The 16,875-nt window shown below is 49.4% G+C and overlaps 1 protein-coding gene across 2 annotated transcripts in view; it reads left to right on the forward strand.

Moving 5' to 3' along the window:
- The first annotated feature begins 58 nt into the window (after positions 1 to 58).
- Positions 59 to 16,875, forward strand: part of MAPK1 (mitogen-activated protein kinase 1) — a 105,628-nt gene continuing 88,811 nt past the window's right edge. The window contains exon 1 of one of the 2 annotated variants that reach the window (XM_051826739.2): positions 59 to 391. In XM_051826739.2, coding sequence (XP_051682699.1) covers positions 273 to 391 — 119 coding nt within the window. In that variant the 5' untranslated portion in view covers positions 59 to 272. The remainder of the gene's footprint in view (positions 392 to 16,875) is intronic. The other variant, XM_051826740.2, reaches the window with a different exon arrangement.

Here is a 16,875-nt window from a genome sequence, read left to right on the forward strand (position 1 = left end):
CACGCTGCTCGGCCCCGCCCCGGCGCCCTGCTCGGCGCGCGCCCCTCCCTCCGCCCGCGGGCCCGCCCGTCAGTCAGTAAGTGAGACGGGCAGTCGAGGCGAGCGGACGTCGGCTCTCCGCTTCCCCGAAAGCGGCGCCGTCCTGCCTCTTTGGCGGTCAGCTGCGGCGGCTGCACGGACGGCGGCGCGGTCCCTTGGGGAAGCGCGGCGGGAGCGGAGCGGCGGCCGCGGAGCGTCGAGCCCAGCGCGGCGGCGGCGGCCCGGCAGCCAACATGGCGGCGGCGGCGGCGGCGGGCACGGGCCCGGAGATGGTCCGCGGGCAGGTGTTCGACGTGGGGCCGCGCTACACCAACCTCTCGTACATCGGCGAGGGCGCCTACGGCATGGTGTGGTGAGTGTCGGCGCCCGCCCCGCAGGCCTGGCCCGCTCCCCCGCCCGGGGCTGCAGCGGATGCGCCGCGGCCTCGCCCGCGTCTCGGCCTCCCGCGCAGCGGTCGACCCCAGTCCCGGGCTCCCTCGGGCAGGGCCCCGGCTCGAGGTTTAAGATGTCGCTGCTCGTGGCCGGTGGCCGGTCCCGGGCCGGGCCCTCGCTCGCCGCAGGGGGGCGGAGGCCGGGACCCGCGGACGCCCTGCACCGGATAGCCGCTGGGTTTCCAGCCCGGCTCCTCCACCCCACCCCCCAAGATTTCAGAAATGTAGATTGCAAGCCCAGATTCCCGATCCCCAGCCCAGGAGGGGAACGGAAGCATCCGTCGCGCCCCGGGGTGCTCGCGAAGCCGGGAATGCCGTCAGATGCATGGCCCTGGGCTTGGACGCGGTTGGACCCTGCGTGTGTGCGGAACGGCGGCCGGCTGTGCGTGAAGTGTCTGTCCCTCAGCGGTCGTTAGCTGGTGCTCGCCTGAGCAGGCCTTCCGAAAAAGCACCCAGGTCGGCAGTGTGGCTTGTATGAAGAATTCGTCTTGCAGTTTTTTTTTTTTTTTTAATGTTTAAACGGGCATGCATGTGTTACCGTGCGTTTCAGGAATAAGCAGCCGGCATCCCTCTTGGTTTATTAAATCTGCTTGCAGTTGGGCCCAATTTGCTCTTTTTTTTTTTTTTTTTTTCCTCTCCCTCTCTTCCCTCCTCTCAGGTGAGCTCCTAACCAGTATAGATGCATCCTGTCGTGTTGGCCCGAGGACCGAGGGTTTTGCTGTTGGTATTTTAGCGGTCAGTGTATACATTCCGCCTTTCGGGGACTTTTTTTGCACAGTCACACGCAAGGCTCCCTCGGAAGAGGCGCTTCGTGCAGAAGTAGATTCTCCTGCTTCTCAGTCTCATGAGTGTGTCTTTTCCTGATGAATGAAGTAACTGAGCACTAATTTGTGGACTGCTTCGTGCCCCTTACTGTGTGCCACATCCGTATTTTATTTGAACAGCCCCCCCACCCCACCCCAAAGGAAAAGCTGGTAATATCCCTCTGTTAGGTGCCAATTTTCTAAGGTCATAGAAGAAAGTGTCAGTCTTGAGATTGAAGCCTGAGATCTTTGTGGTACACCCAGCGTCCCTTAAAATAGCATCAGTGATAATTTCGGGATTTTTAGCCTCTTTTACTGCTGTGTGCGAGTCTGTTTAAGAAACGTATGCAAATCTGAGTGATGATGACTTCAGAAATGCCATGGAGCACTTGCTTTACCAATCACCTTGACTAGATAGAAGTAGTTGGAATTATTTTTGAATAATTGAATCCTGCATGTTTTCGTTTGCTTTAGGAGCGAATTGCTCCCCAGTATACAGCTGTGAAAATTAGCATGACTTCCCCCCACCCCCACCCCCACCCCCACCCCCACCCCAGCTAAGAAGTGAAAAGAGAAATTAGGTCAGGCCTGAAAGAAATTAGGCTCTGAAAAAGTACTGGAGGCCGGCGCCACGGCTCACTAGGCTAATCCTCCACCTGCGGTACCGGCACCCCAGGTTCTAGTCCCGGTCGGGGCACCGGATTCTGTCCCAGTTGCCCCTCTTCCAGGTCAACTCTCTGCTGTGGCCCGGGAGTGCAGTGGAGGATGGCCCAAGTGCTTGGGCCCTGCACCCCATGGGAGACCAGGAGAAGCACCTGGCTCCTGCCATCAGATCAGCGCGGTGCGCCGGCCGCGCCGGCCATTGGAGGGTGAACCAACGGCAAAAAGAAGACCTTTCTCTCTGTCTCTCTCTCTCACTGTCCACTCTGCCTGTCAAAAAATTAAAATAATTTAAAAAATAAAGAAAGTACTGCCCCTGGTATCCCTTCTGTGTCACACGTGTTATTGTTGTCATGCCTGCTGGTGAGTACACCAGTGACTATCTCATGAGAGGCTCAGGATTGCCCGTCATGCCCTTTGACACCCCTCCCCCCTTTAATTATATAAAATATGAACTGAAAAAAAATCTTTAGGATATGTCAGTTGAAAGCATTTTTTTCCCTTAGCTGATGAGATTTTTTTCTTTAATCTGAGGGTGATGTCGATTTAGAAGCTGTTTCTGTCACTGCTGTAGACTAATCCAACCTCTGTCTCCAGTTGAAGTGCTAACTTCTCTTGCTGTAATTTTCTCTTTTGAAATAAAACAAATATAATTGACATTTGAATCGTGGGCCCAGATTACAGATTATTGCAAGTTGGTGATACAACCTGCCGTTAATCTATACTGCACATTGTTTGGCTTTTGATAAATACAGTGCTGGGGTTATGGAGGACTTCGTGGTTAAATTTTTTATTTATTTATTTATTTTTTTTTTTGACAGGCAGAGTGGACAGTGAGAGAGAGAGAGAGACAGAGAGAAAGGTCTTCCTTTTTGCCATTGGTTCACCCTCCAATGGCTGCCGTGGCCGGCGCACCACGGCCGGTGCACTGCGCTAATCCGAAGCCAGGTGCCTCTCCTGGTCTCCCGTGGGGTGCAGGGCCCAAGCACTTGGGCCATCCTCCACTGCACTCCCGGGCCACAGCAGAGAGCTGGCCTGGAAGAGGGGCAACCGGGACAGAATCTGGCGCCCCGACCGGGACTAGAACCCGGTGTGCTAGGGCCGCAAGGCGTAGGATTAGCCTACTGAGCCGCGGCACCGGCCCTAAAATGTTAATATTGAATAGCGATTTAAAAAAACAACAGTGATTCTAGAAATACTTAGAGTTTTGGCTATTTGCAAGTTTTTTTTTTTTTCAATTTTTGAATTAGTTTCTTAGTAATTCTGATTATTTTAGTCAGAGCCTTTCTCTGATCATTATGTGGAGGCTATTGTAAGGTGTCCAGGTGCACAACAAATCTTCCCAGGCAGACGAATCAATTAATTCACAGGCTTTTATTGGGGTTCCGCTCCCGGGCGAGGTTCCCCGGTCCCAACAGAGTGGGGGCCGGGGAAGTCGCGCGTCAAAGATTGGGAGAGCTCCTTTTATAGATTCAGGGCATGGGAGTTAAAGGTTGAGGCGGGTCTGATCCTCATTGGTTGACCTTTAGGCACCTGCAGGGATCTTGACAAGGACTTTCTTCCCCGGAAGTAGGCCTCTCCATTCCCGGAAGTCTAGGCCTTCCCTCCTTGCGGATCCCAAAGCTACCAGCTATAAAGATGAAGAATGGGGTTTGAGTTGGGCCTTTAAGAGTGGGTGTGTTTTTGACAGGCAGATAATAGGAGCAAGTGACAGCTTGAGCTGTAGAGTCTAATCCTGGGAACGTGCTTAGGTGGCAAACCGCAGGGCACTCTTAGAAACCTGAATTTAACAGTGTATTTGTGCAGTGGGCAAGTATTAATGTTTTTGAAAGAGGCAGTCACTTGGTCAGTTTCAAATTTTTGAGAAAGAGTGACAAACTGGTGGGAATGATAGGGAAAAGCAGTAGGGTGCTAGGCTGTGTTCCCTCCCAAGGAGCGGTATCCAGGGAAGGCAGAGGATGGGTGAGGGGCTGTGTGTAGACAGAATCTAACAGGGGCTGTTGTTGAAAGTCATGGGAAGGTGCAAGAGCAGAAGCAAAGTGTGAGGGCCAGGGAGGTGGAATTTGTATCTTTTAAAGGTTTAATTTTTTGAAAACCAGGAAGAGAGACAGAAAAAGAGATCTTTCATCACTGATTGACTCCCCAGATGCCTGCAACAGCCAGGACTGGGCCAGGCAGGAGTCGGGAGCCTGGAACTGCTTCTGGGTCTCCCAACTGGATCAGATGCAGTGTAGCATCTTGAGCCCAGGCACTCTGATAAGGGATGCAGCTCTTCCAAGTGGAGTCTTAACTGCTATGCCAAATCCTGCCCCTGGGAATTTCTGAGATGGAGAGAGACAGGGCCTTACGAACGATAGGGAACGAAATAGCTGTTCCTTCCAGGAGTCCTGGAGGCTGGCAGTTCCATGATCCAGAGGGGATGCTGGCTGTAGCCAGGCAGGTTTCTCAGGCCACATAAAATTATCGACTTAAAAATCAGCCTGCTAAAGGTTTTTTGAATTTCGGGCCCCACCTGTGTTTGCCTTGCCAAAGCCAGACCAGGTGATGTCGTGGACATCCCCCCATCCCCCACCCCCCAAGCTTCTGTCCGGAAGGCATCTGGAGCTGGGATGAAAATCTGTGTAAATGGTAGTTAAAGGCTTGGAGTGGGCGAGTACAGATCATTACTGGGGTCACTGGTTAGGTGAGTCGGCAAGCATGCATTTTGTATTTCTGTCTTTTCGGTAAATATTCTATAGCATTTGTTGCTGTGGATTAGCATTCAGCTAATTATCGGAGGAGTCTGTTGTCCCAGAAGGGTTAAGAACCACTAAGATAGAATGGAAGGACCAAAGAGGAGACTGGCAGATATGTGCTTTAAATGGTAGACAAAGGAAGAGGAACCCAAGTGTTGTTGAGATTTGCAACGGAAGACGAGAAGGGCGAGGAGGGGTGAGAAAGGCGAAGCTGAAGCCAAGTGCTTGCTGATCTGACGGACTGAGATGCGAAGGGTCTACTTCGGATGCTTGAGCTTGAGATGTTTCTGAATATGTCAGATTGCGGAGTCATCTTCGTAGGCCTGCTGAGTGAAGCCTTGCAGGTGGACAAGAATGGAAAAGATCTGAGAACCGAGCCAGAGGAACACCTGCCTTCAGGTATCCACAGAGGGCAAGTTCCGGAAGAAGACAGCGAGCCAGGACTGTGCAATATCTGAGGACGTTACAGGGTTGCTATTGAACCCTGTGGAAGGCAAACAGAATGCATCCGAAGACTCTCCTTAAAAAACATTGTGGCCGGTGCCGCGGCTCACTAGGCTAATCCCTCCACCTAGCGGCACTGACACACCGGGTTCTAGTCCTGGTCGGGGCGCCGGATTCTGTCCTGGTTGCCCCTCTTCCAGGCCAACTCTCTGCTGTGGCCCGGGAGTACAGTGGAGGATGGCCCAAGTGCTTGGGCCCTGCACCCCATGGGAGACCAGGAGAAGCACCTGGCTCCTGCCATTGGATCAGCGCGGTGTGCCGGCCGCAGCGCGCCGGCCGCGCCGGCCATTGGAGGGTGAACCAACGGCAAAAAGAAGACTTTTCTCTCTGTCTCTGTCACTGTCTACTCTGCCTGTCAAAAAATTAAAAAAAAAAAAAACAACTTAAAAAAAAAAAAACATTGTGATCACATTTCTGATGATACAATATTCTAGTCTGTTCAGGTTTTTGTGATTATAGCAGACAAGTAGAACTAGCACTGATTCAGTACTTTCTGGATTTTTTTGTCCCCTGTACATCAACTCTATTTTGCAAAAGTGGTTGTCCTTTTTATTTGTTTTTTATACCAGTGAGGAAATTTAGATACAGAGTTTGTTTGTTTGTTTGTTTACCTATTTGTTTATTTACTTGAAAGAGAGAGAGCGCTCTTCCATCTGCTGGTTCACTCCCCAAGTGGCCACAACACCCAGGGCTGGACCAGGCTGAAACCAGGAGCTAGGAGATTCCTCTTGGTCTCCCATGTAAGTGCAGGGACCCAAGGACCTGGGCCATCTTCTGCTGTTTGCCAAGGCTCATTAGCAGGGAGCCAGATGGGAAGTGGGACAGCCAGGATCCATGTGGGATGCTGGCATAGCAGGTGGCCAGCTTAACCTGCTATGCCACAATGCTGACCCTTAAATAACTTCTCAGTTACACGCAAATAGGAAGTGATAGAGCAGCCCCACCTGTCTGGTTCCTTAGTGATACCTGAAGATTAGAATTGAGGAAACAGATGCTTTCAAGAACAAAAGATATCTGTTGTCTTCTATCACTTTTTAGCATTTAAAACCTTTACTGCGAGGTCATTTGCTCAGAAAACATGGTGGAGCATTAATGTGCCAGGCTTCACATGGCCCCTGCCCTTTTGTCCAGCTAATGGGATGGAGTTGGGGACTGTACCAGTGCTACCTAGGAAGGGCGTGTGAAGTGGTGTGAGAAAAAGCAAGCCTGAGTGACACGGACTGACTTGTTAGGGCCTCTCACACTTTTGTTATTGTTGGCCCCCACGTGCCCACCATGGACAGGACTGAGCAGCCAGGTGAAAGCTGGGAAACTGGAAACTCAGTCCAGGGCGTCTAGATTGAGGGCGGGAGCCCAATCATTTAAGCCTTTGCTGCTGTCTCCCAGGGTTCCTGCATTAGCAGGAAGCTGGGGTCAAGTACTGCAATATGGGGTGCAGGCATCTCCGTTTTCATGGACTCTTGGGTCGGGTGCTGTGTGACGAGGCGGAGGGACAGGTACGTGCAGAAGCACAGGAGTATGACAGTAGCCCATCAGGTCAGGAAGACCACACGCTGTTAGGCCACCTTAGGGACAAGGCTGGAGCTAAGACAGCTAAGGCTGGCGAGTCCCGAAGGATGTGTGCTGAGGAGCCTGGGACTTGACCTTGTGAGTGAGAGTCATTACTCCTCATCCATCCAGCTCCTCATCACATTTTTGCTGTTTGCCCACTTGGTCTCTTTTACACTGTTTCCCACCGTGCCTAGTCTCTCAGCTTGCCTAGTGGTACTCAGGAAGAGTGGCTTTTACCTCCGTTCTCCAGGGACATTTGAAGTGTGGTGGACATTGTTGTCACAGTGATGGGGGAGGTGTTGCTAGCCTTCAGTATGTTCCGTGTGAATCGTGCTGGAGGTCCTGCACTGGGGAACCATCCCTTCAGGCCACTCTTGTCCCAGTCCTGCCTTCCGCTAGGTTTACCTCTGTAAACTCTGCCCTGTTGCCCATTCTCCCTGGGCCTCTGCTGGACATTTGCACCACCTGTTTGGAAAAAAAGACCCACAGCAGTAGTTGTTCTCATTCACCAGTGTCATACGTAAAGGCTGGACAGCTCTGGATTCATATCCCTAGTTTTGTTTACTAACTGCTAATTTAACTTTTAATAAAGAAGTCTCTTGTGTGCTTTTTGGATCTAAAAGATCCAAACTTCATGACAGCGGGAAATCTAGTGCATCTGAACAGAGTCTGGGGTGCAAGTAAGACTCAGAACAAAATTAATTTTGGTATTAGTAGCATTCCTAATAATGTGCTCCTGGTGGGTAGTTAGCTGTTAAATGTTCTTCCCATGAATTTGTGTATTCTCAGTTTAGGTGTTTGTGAAACGATTTTTGTGAAAGGCGTCCAAGTTGAGTTTTCCCGAGAATGGTGTATAATTTATTCTTACCTTGGTCACATCATTGTGCCTTCAAGTTAAAAACCAATTCAGGGGCCAGCACTGTGGCACAGTGGGTTAACACCCTGGCCTGAAGCAGCAGCATCCCATATGGGCGCTGGTTCGAGACCCGGCTGCTCCACTTCTGATCCAGCTCTCTGTTTGGCCTGGGAAAGCAGTAGAAGATGGCCCAAGTCCTTGGGCTCCTGCACCCGCGTGGGAGACCCGGAGGAGGCTCCTGGCTCCTGGCTTTGGATCAGCGCAGCTCCGGCCGTTGTGGCCAACTGGGGAGTGGACCATTGGATGGAAGACCTCTCTCCCTCTGCTTCTGCCTCTGCCTCTCTCTCTGTAACTCTGACTTGTAAATAAAAATAAATAAATTCCTGACAGACATCCAGAGCACTCCACTTCTCTTCCCTTTGACCTCCTGGGGCCCCCATCCTGAGAGGTGCCTGGGAGTGCATCCCATGGCTGCCCTATCTCTGTTCCCATGACAAAGGGTCCCCCTCGTGCCAGGTAGGGGAAGAGGTTGCAGGAGGATGCTGACCCCAGGTTTTCCGAATCCAAGCAGAACCACAGGATGAGATAGCTACAGGCAGCTAAGTAAGTTTATGGCAGATGGCTGGGCTCCTGTTTCTCGAGCACGGAATGAAAGGATTGGGCTCTGTCTGTGATTCTCCATCCTCCTCTGAGAGGTGCAGGCCTCCCCCAAGCCAGGGTTGTTCTCCCCCTTAACTGAATCACTGCTGTTTTTTCTATTCCCCTTACCCCCTTCTCCTTCCCTTCTATTTCTTCCCTTTCATTCTGATGTCATCTCCAAGTTACATACTTACTAGGATTACTGTTACTAGGTAACAGTCCCTTTGGGAAAAGATTCAGAATCCATGCCCTCCAGTCCAGCTGGCCTTGTGGTGTAGCAAGTTAAGCTGGTGCCTGCAGTACTGGGATCCCATATGGGCACCGGTTGAGTCCTTTTTGCCCCTACTTCCTATCCAGCTTCCTGCTGATGTCCTGGGAAATCAGCAGAACATGATCCAAGTGCTTTGGCCCTTACACCTACGTTTGAGACCCTGAAGAAGCTCTTGGCTTCTGTCTGGCCCAGCCGTGGCCGTTGGCGGCCATCTAGGGAATGAACCAGCAGATGGAAGACCTCTCTCTCTGTCTGTCTCTCTTCTCTGTAACTCTGCCTTTCAGATAAATAAATAAATATATATATATATATACACACACACATATACATATACATATACATATATATATATATATTTTTTTTTTTAAGAAACAAGGCCAGTACTGTGGCACAGCGGGTTAAAGCACCCGCATCCCATATGGGTTCCAGTTCAAGTCCCAACTGCTCCACTTCTGGTCCAGCTCCCTGCTAATGGACCTGGGAAAGCAGCAGAGGATGGCCCAAGTCCTTGGGCCCCTGCATCCACATGGGAGACCCAGAAGAAGCTCCTGGATCCTAGCTTCAGATCGGCTCAGCTCCGGGTGCTACAGCCATTTGGGGAGTAAGCCAGCAGATGGAAGACTCTTCTCTCTCTGTGGCTCTTTCAAATAAATAAATCTTTAAAAAAATGCTCTCCAAAGTCCCTCTCAAATTCTCAGTTGTAGGGTAGTCTGTGGGTAGTCTGTGGCTAATAGGAACTGAAAACTAGAAAGTGGAGTGGGGGAGAGGTGTCTGCTGGAAACATGCCGAGACCAGCTGACTAATGTCAGTTGGGAGTCTGCCTTGCTTTAGGTGGTTTTAAATTCATTGTCATCCTCATCTACTTTGGATTGAACAGGATTTGGCCTTTCAGACTCAGGCAGATGTTTAAACCCCAGAGTCTTATGTTAATGGGTTAATGCTGATGATTGCTGGAGTCGGGTGGTAGCTTGATTCGATTATGGTGTCTGAGGCTGGGGACTTTGAGAGGTGATTGGATTAAGCTGCTGGGTGGAGCCTCATGGTTGAATCATGGCAGTGTGCATGTATGTGTGTATATTCAAATATATTGTCTCTCTTAAAGATTTATTTAGTTGAAAGGCAGAGTCACAGAGAAAGGTCTTCCAACTGCTGGTTCACTCCCCAAATGGCCAAAACGGTCAGAGCTGGTCTGGTCCAAAGTCAGGAGCTTCATTGGGGTCTCCCATTGCCCAGAGACTTGGACCATCCTTCACTGCTTTCCCAGGCGCATTAGCAGTGAGCTGAAAAGGAAGTGGAGTGGCTGGGACTTGAATTGGTGCTTATATGGGACACTGGTGCTGCAGGTGGCAGCATTACCTGCTATGCCATAGCACTGGCCCTAATTTTTTTTTTTTTTTTTTAACAGAGACTAGTATGTAGAGGAAAACTGTGCTCCTTTGTGTCTCTTGGTTTCTTAGCTTTCTGCATTCCAGATTTCTGGCTAGAGCTCTTACCCCAGAGTTTTGTCTTTGTGGCATCTAACAGAGTGAGTAAGAACATAGGTTTTGTCTGCTTATATGTGTGAATAGCAAATTACCCAACCTGAGCCCCGAGTTCCTCACCTGTACAAAGGGCACAGTGATTTATGAGGGGATTTAAAAAGGTTTGTGGAAAAGGAATTTAAAAAGTATAGGGACCGGCGCTGTGGCATAGCGAGTGAAGCTGGTGCCTGTGGCATCGGCATCCCGTATGTATAGGTTTCTTTTGTAGTCCCAGCTGCTCTACTTCCAATCCAGCTCTCTGCTGTGGCCTGGGAAAGCAGCCGAAGATGGCGCAAGTCCTTGGGCCTCTGCGCTCATGTTGGAGACCCAGAAAAAGTTCCTGGCTCCTGGCTTTGGATTGGCCCAGCTCATGCCATTAGGACCATTTGGGGAGTGAACCAGCAGATAAAAGATCTCTCTCTCTCTCTGCCTCTCCTTTTCTCTCTGTGTAACTCTGCCTTTCAAATAAATCTTTAAAAATATATATATATAAACTTTTATTTCTCAGCATAGCTCCATCAAGACATTTTGGTAAGCAATGATGCCAGCCATTTAGTCTGCCCTAAAGAACTGAGTGTCCTGGGAATTGAAACCATGTCAGAGTAGTTTTTAAAAATTATTAACCAAGGAAAAGTGGGTGCCTTTGAAGGCTGTTTAAGATTAGGAAAGAAAAAGGAGTCAGATAGAACCAAACAGGACTATAATAAGGTGAGCGCCCGATGGTTTCTCACGGAAGCTCTTGGAAAGCTGGCCCTGATTGATGAGAGGGATGAGCAGGAGCATTGCTGTGGTGGAGAAAGACGTCCCAGGCGTTGTCCTGCTGAGGCGTTGGTCACGTTTCTCAGACCATGCCCCTAACAAGCAGGTGATCTCTTTCATCAGCCTCCACAAAACCAACTGTTGGCCTGACCTTGGCTTTTAAGTGGCCTGCTTTGCTGTTGGCTGCACCACTTGTACCTCTTGGTAGCTGGTAGCCATTGCTTTCACTCTGCTTTGTTTCCGAGCTGCTACTGATTGAGTCACATCTCGTCTGCTTCAGGATCTGGCTTAGAATGCCATTGAAAGCTCTGTTCTTGTCTACAGCTGATCTGGGCCCAACAGGTGTGGCACCCACTGAGCAGAACATTCGCCTCACTTTAATTTTCCAGTCAGAATTGAGTAAGCTGAATCAGTTGAGAAATGTATCTTGTTGCCTTTTGTGTCTGCTGTTTATAATTGGTCTCACGCCGGCACCCCTGGTTCTAGTCCCGGTTGGGGTGCCAGATTCTGTCCCGGTTGCCCCTCTTCCAGTCCAGCTCTCTGCTGTGGCCTGGGAAGGCAGTGGAGGATGGCCCAAGTGCTTGGGCCCTGCACCTACACGGGAGACCTGGAGGAAGCACCTGGCTCCTGGCTTCAGATCAGTGCAGAGTGCCAGCCGTAGCAGCCATTTGGGGGGTGAACCAATGGGAGGAAGACCTTTCTCTCTGTCTCTCTCTGTCTCACTGTCTAACTCTGCCTATCAAAATAATAATAATAACAATAATTGGTCTTCTCCAGTTAGGCCCCAAACAAAATGGATTCTTTTCCTTGTAAGTTGATGTGGAGCTCTGCCGCCGTGGCTGCATCTCTACATCTCTAGCGTTGTCTCCTCCCTTCTCAAAACTAGTTAATGGCTTTTTTTTTTTTTTTTTTTTTTTTTTTTTTTTTTTTTTTTTTGACAGGCAGAGTGGATAGTGAGAGAGACAGAGAGAGAGAGAGAAAGGTCTTCCTTTGCTGCTGCGGCTGGCGCGCTGTGGTCGGCACACCGCGCTGATCCGATGGCAGGAGCCAGGTTCTTCTCCTGGTCTCCCATGGGGTGCAGGGCCCAAGCACTTGGGCCATCCTCCACTGCACTCCCGGGCCTTAGCAGAGAGCTGGCCTGGAAGAGAAGCAACCGGGACAGAATCCGGCGCCCCGACCAGGACTAGAACCCGGGGTGCCGGCGCCGCAAGGCGGAGGATTAGCCTAGTGAACCTCGGCGCTGGCCAGTTAATGGCTTTTAAACTGCTGGTTTCTCTGGGGTGTTGCCCTCTTGACGGTTTTTAATGCATCAGTGACGTCTGATGTCCCTTTGCTACCATCCAAGCTTCACCATCAATTTGGTGTTCTTTAGCTTTAGCAGAATTAGTCTGTTCTTTTCAAACTAATGTCTCAGTCTTTCTTAGTACCTCAGCACAGACACGTTCTAACAGCACGAGTTTTATTTTGGTGCCCCCCACAATTGAAATCCACGTGTTTTGTTTTTTCATAACACGCATTTCCCATGCACAATTTGAGGCTGTCACACACGTCCCGTGTGGTGTTGAGGACATACGGGTACTGTTGCAGTGCAGCGCGCTGACGCTTCAGCTGCTTCAGCCCTTGATGGAGTGGCTGGAGCTGTCGGGACCCAGATGGCCCTCACTAGACTTGTGTGCTGAGTTCTGCTCGGGTGGATTTCCAGCTCAGGCTCCCTCTCTGAGTTCTGTATCAGAGAGCATCTCCCATGCCAGGCTCTGGGTCACGTTCCTCCCCTCCCTCAAGAATGTTTTGCTGCAGTGTTGAGGACAGCCTGATAAGGAAATAAATTACTATGTGATATGGTTTGTGCTTTTAACAGAAGCACAAACACTGTTATGAGATCACTCTGAACAGAGTGGCTAGCTGCATCTGGACTGCACTGTCACTGATTGCCCAGTTACACCCTCTGCCTGTGCTGGGCGATGTTCTAGGTGCTGCAAGTGCATTGGTGAACAATGCAGTCTGCGGGTGCCTGGTCGAGTGGGAGTGCTTGGTCAGGATGCTTTGACGTCCTTCTACTGCCCTTCTTTTTGTAGCATTTATCACAAACACACGTCTAAAATGCTGTTTCTCAAGGTCTCTTTACAATGGCATTTAATTTAATTTAATTTAAATTTTTTTTTTTTTTTTTTTTTTGACAGGCAGAGTGGATAGTGAGAGAGAGACAGTGAGAAAGGTCTTCCTTTTGCCGTTGGTTCACCCTCCAATGGCCTTCACGGCTGGTGCACTGCGGCCAGCGCACCGCGCTGATCCGAAGGCAGAAGCCAGGTACTTCTCCTGGTCTCCCATGGGGTGCAGGGCCCAAGCACTTGGGCCATCCTCCACTGCACTCCCTGGCCACAGCAGAGAGCTGGCCTGGAAGAGGGGCAACCGGGACAGAATCCAGTGCCCCGACCGGGACTAGAACCCGGTGTGCCAGTGCCGCTAGGTGGAAGATTAGCCTAGTGAGCCGTGGCGCCGGCCAGCATTTAATTTTAAATGACCCACCTCGGTTTGTTGCAAAACTAAAAACTGAAAAAGGCAGCTGAACCATTTCTAAGTGAGTTACTCTGTTAAATGGACATGAAGCCTCTCAACCGTTCTACACTAAGCAGATTATAGTTGATTTTTCTCATATACGTCCCTTAAAACTTTTGAGAATTAGAAGGCATAATTCCCCCCTTCCGTTTAGGAGTCATATTCTGTTGTAAGAAATAAAATAAAAAATGATTGACCAATAAAAACTTGGTGAGACATTCTGACCCCAAAATTAATAGTTTATTTACAGCCAGCCATGCTCCTTTGCGCAAGTTCAGACTTTGTCGTCCTAATTTGCAGGTTATTTTAATTTTAAAAGCCCTAGTGCTGCAGTGGTGGCTGTAATTTGAGTTTGGTGCAATTGTGAGAATTCCCTTCCAGGCACACCTGAGGGGTGAGACAGATTGAGAAACTGTGAACCCTGCAGCTCCTAGCAGTTAGCAGGGTCCTCCGGTGTGCAGTTTGGACTTGGATTTGGGCTAAAAGGTTGTTTTAAAATGCTCATGCCCCCCTTACAAAAAGCCTCATTAGCCCCTTATACTACACGGATTTTTTTTAAAAAACTGACCAAACATCAACCAAAAGAAACTTGTCTTTAGCCTTCTATCTTTTATTTTAAAATAGCTTCAGGGATATAGCATAACATTCTAAGGGCTGAGTTTAGTGATTTTTAGTAAATTTCCAGAGTTGTGCAACAGTCACCACAATCCAGTTTTAGAGCACTGTTGTCCCAGAGAGTTCTTTTTGCTGCTGCTTCCCACTCCCACTCCCATCCTACCCCCAGGCAACCCCTGGCCTGCTTTCTGTTTTGCTTTTTCTAGAACTTTCATGAAAATAGAATCAGGCAAGATGTAGGTTTTGGTATCTGTTTTTTTCCCCACTTACAGTATTTTTTGTTCTCCTATAGGGTTGCTCAGGTCAATACTTTGTTGCTTTATGTCTTCAGATAGTAATTGAGTGGATTTACCAGACAATGGGTGTTTGAAGTATTTCTAGTTCTTGTCTGTTATGAACAGTGGTGTTCATTTAAAACTCTGGACATATATATATTTTTAAAGATTTATTTATTTGAAAGGCAGAGTGAGAGACACGGAGGTTGAGGAGAGAGAACAGAGATTTTCTATCTGCTGGTTCATTCCCCAAATGGCCGCAATGACTGGAGCTGGTTCAGGCCAAAGCTGGGAGCCTGGAATTCCATCCGATCTCTCAGCTGGGTAGCAGGGGCCCACGCACTTGAGCCTTCTTCCGTTGCTTTCCCAAGGCACATTAGCAGGGAGCTGGATCTGAAGTGGAGCAGCCGGGACTTGATGCTCTGGTATTGAATGCGGGTTTACCAAGTGGCAGCTTAGTCCACCGTGCTATAACACCAGCCCCTGGACGTGTGTTTCCCTTTCTCTCTGGTGACTGCCTAGGAGTATAGTTGATAGGTCACAGGGTAGTGACATGTGTATGATTTGGAGGAATGGAGTGAATGGTAAGATAGTTTTATTATAAACCATTAATAAGACTTCAAATCAATTAATTCAAAAAATACAAGTACCCTGTGTGCTGGCCACTGTCCCAGGCACTCAGTGAGGGGTGGTGAGCAAAAGCTGCATCCTGGCCTCTGGAGTTCACTTGTCGGTGAAGAAGGCAGACCATCGTGTGTCCATATTGTTTCACTTATTGGTGAGTGCTGTGAGGAAAACAGAAATGGTAAGAGTATAGAGTGGAAAGGGAGGATATTTTTTTCTGTAATATATTAATTCAAAATAGTTTAACACAATACTTTTCCCCCCTAATTTGAAACAATCTTAAATATATAGAAATGTTAAGAGGACAGTACAAAGAACATTTTTGCATGAGCTATTAGTTTTAAAGATGTATTTGTCTTTCATATAAAGGCAGAGTTATAGAGATGCAGAGACAGAGAGAGAAGAGAGGTCTTCCATCCTCTGGTTCACTGTCCAAATGGCCACAGCAGCAAGATCTGGGGCTGATCCAGAGCCAGCACCTAGGAGCTTCCTCCGGGTCTCCTACGTGGGTGCAGGGCCCAAGCACTTTGGGCATTTTCTGCTGCTTTTCCAGGTCATAGCAGGGAGCTATATTGGAAGTGGAGCAGCCAGGACTCAAATCAGTGCCCATCTGGGATGCTGGCGCTGCAGGCGTCAGCTTTACCTGCTCTGCCACAGCGCCGGCCCCTGCCTGAGCCATTTGAGAGTAAGTTGCTGGTGCAGTGCTCCATCTTACTGAGCACTTGAGTGTGTAGTTTCATCAAAGACACTTCTCTGCATCGCCGTGACAGCACTGCACGCTGCCGTCTGCTCTGTCATCTGGGGCCTGCTCCAGTCTGCAGCACATCCTCAGACTTCTTTGGCTCTAATGGCCTTGATGCTTTTGCAGATTGGCAAGTTTTTAACTTTCTAAGAAACCCCTATTTTCCAAAGTAACTGCCATTTCACGTTTAGGTTGACAGCGTGTGAAGGGTTCAGAGCTCTGCACACTGTTGGTGACGCTGGCTTCTTGTCATGCTTTACTGTGTATTTCCTTCATGCTAATGGTGCCAAGCATCTTTCGGTGGGCCCATTAGCATGTCATCTTTGGTGGAGTCTGGGCCTGTCTTTGCCTGCTGTTTAAACTCTCTGTTTGATTTTTGATACCAGACAGTTGAGCACTCTGATTCTCCTTTAGAAGAGGGGCGGCCAGGAGTTTTGGTGCACAAGTCAAATCTAATGGTGAGGCAGCATCGGACAAAGCCTGCTTTGAGGCTATGCCACGGGATTCTGGCCTGTAATCCTCCAAAAGGTCGATGGTGAGGCTCGAGAGAAGACCGAGGACTGGTTCCACACTGAGCATCTACAGAGCTCCCTGCTCCTGCACTGGCTCAGGAGTAGAGTGCCTTGGTGCATGGCTCTCAGTGTGTGGGCGAGTGGGCCTGTTTATTTATAGGAAACACACAGTAAATAGTAGGAGGTGATGAGGCATCGTCTTGCCACACTGACTAGGATGGCCCACACGTGGAGTTTCTGTGTGGTTTGAGATTCAGTGCTGTTTGAAGTTGATGAGCCCCTGTCAGGAAGACGCTCGCAGGAGGGTTTGTAGAAATCTGGGGAGGAACCGTGAAAGACAGCTGTCAGCCAGCCAGAGGAGCACAGGCCCAGAAGTGAGGATCAGAGTCTTGATCTTGGCTCTGCTCTTGAGGAATGTGATGGGAAGAAAAGACATTCTGGGGGCCGATGCTGTGGCTTGGCGGGTTAAGCTGCCTTCTGGGAAACCAGCATCCCACATGAATGCCAGTTTGAGTTTCAGCTGCTCCACTTCCAATTCAGCTCCCTGCTGATGCACCTGGAAAAGCAGTGGAAGATGGCCCCAAGTGCACCCACGGGAGAGATCTGGATGAAACTCCTGGCTTCTGTCTGTCCCAGCCCTGGCTGTTGATGTACAATGTAATACTTTATCCATTTTAGTAATTTTTTTTTGTTTTAGTACTATTGGTTGAACTCTGTAATTAACACACAGTTATTCTTAGGTGTTTAAATTTTAACTGAAAAGTGATCCCTGTTAGGAATTTG

The sequence above is a fragment of the Oryctolagus cuniculus genome, chromosome 21 (genome assembly GCF_964237555.1).
Source record: "Oryctolagus cuniculus chromosome 21, mOryCun1.1, whole genome shotgun sequence".
Lineage (NCBI taxonomy): Eukaryota > Metazoa > Chordata > Mammalia > Lagomorpha > Leporidae > Oryctolagus > Oryctolagus cuniculus.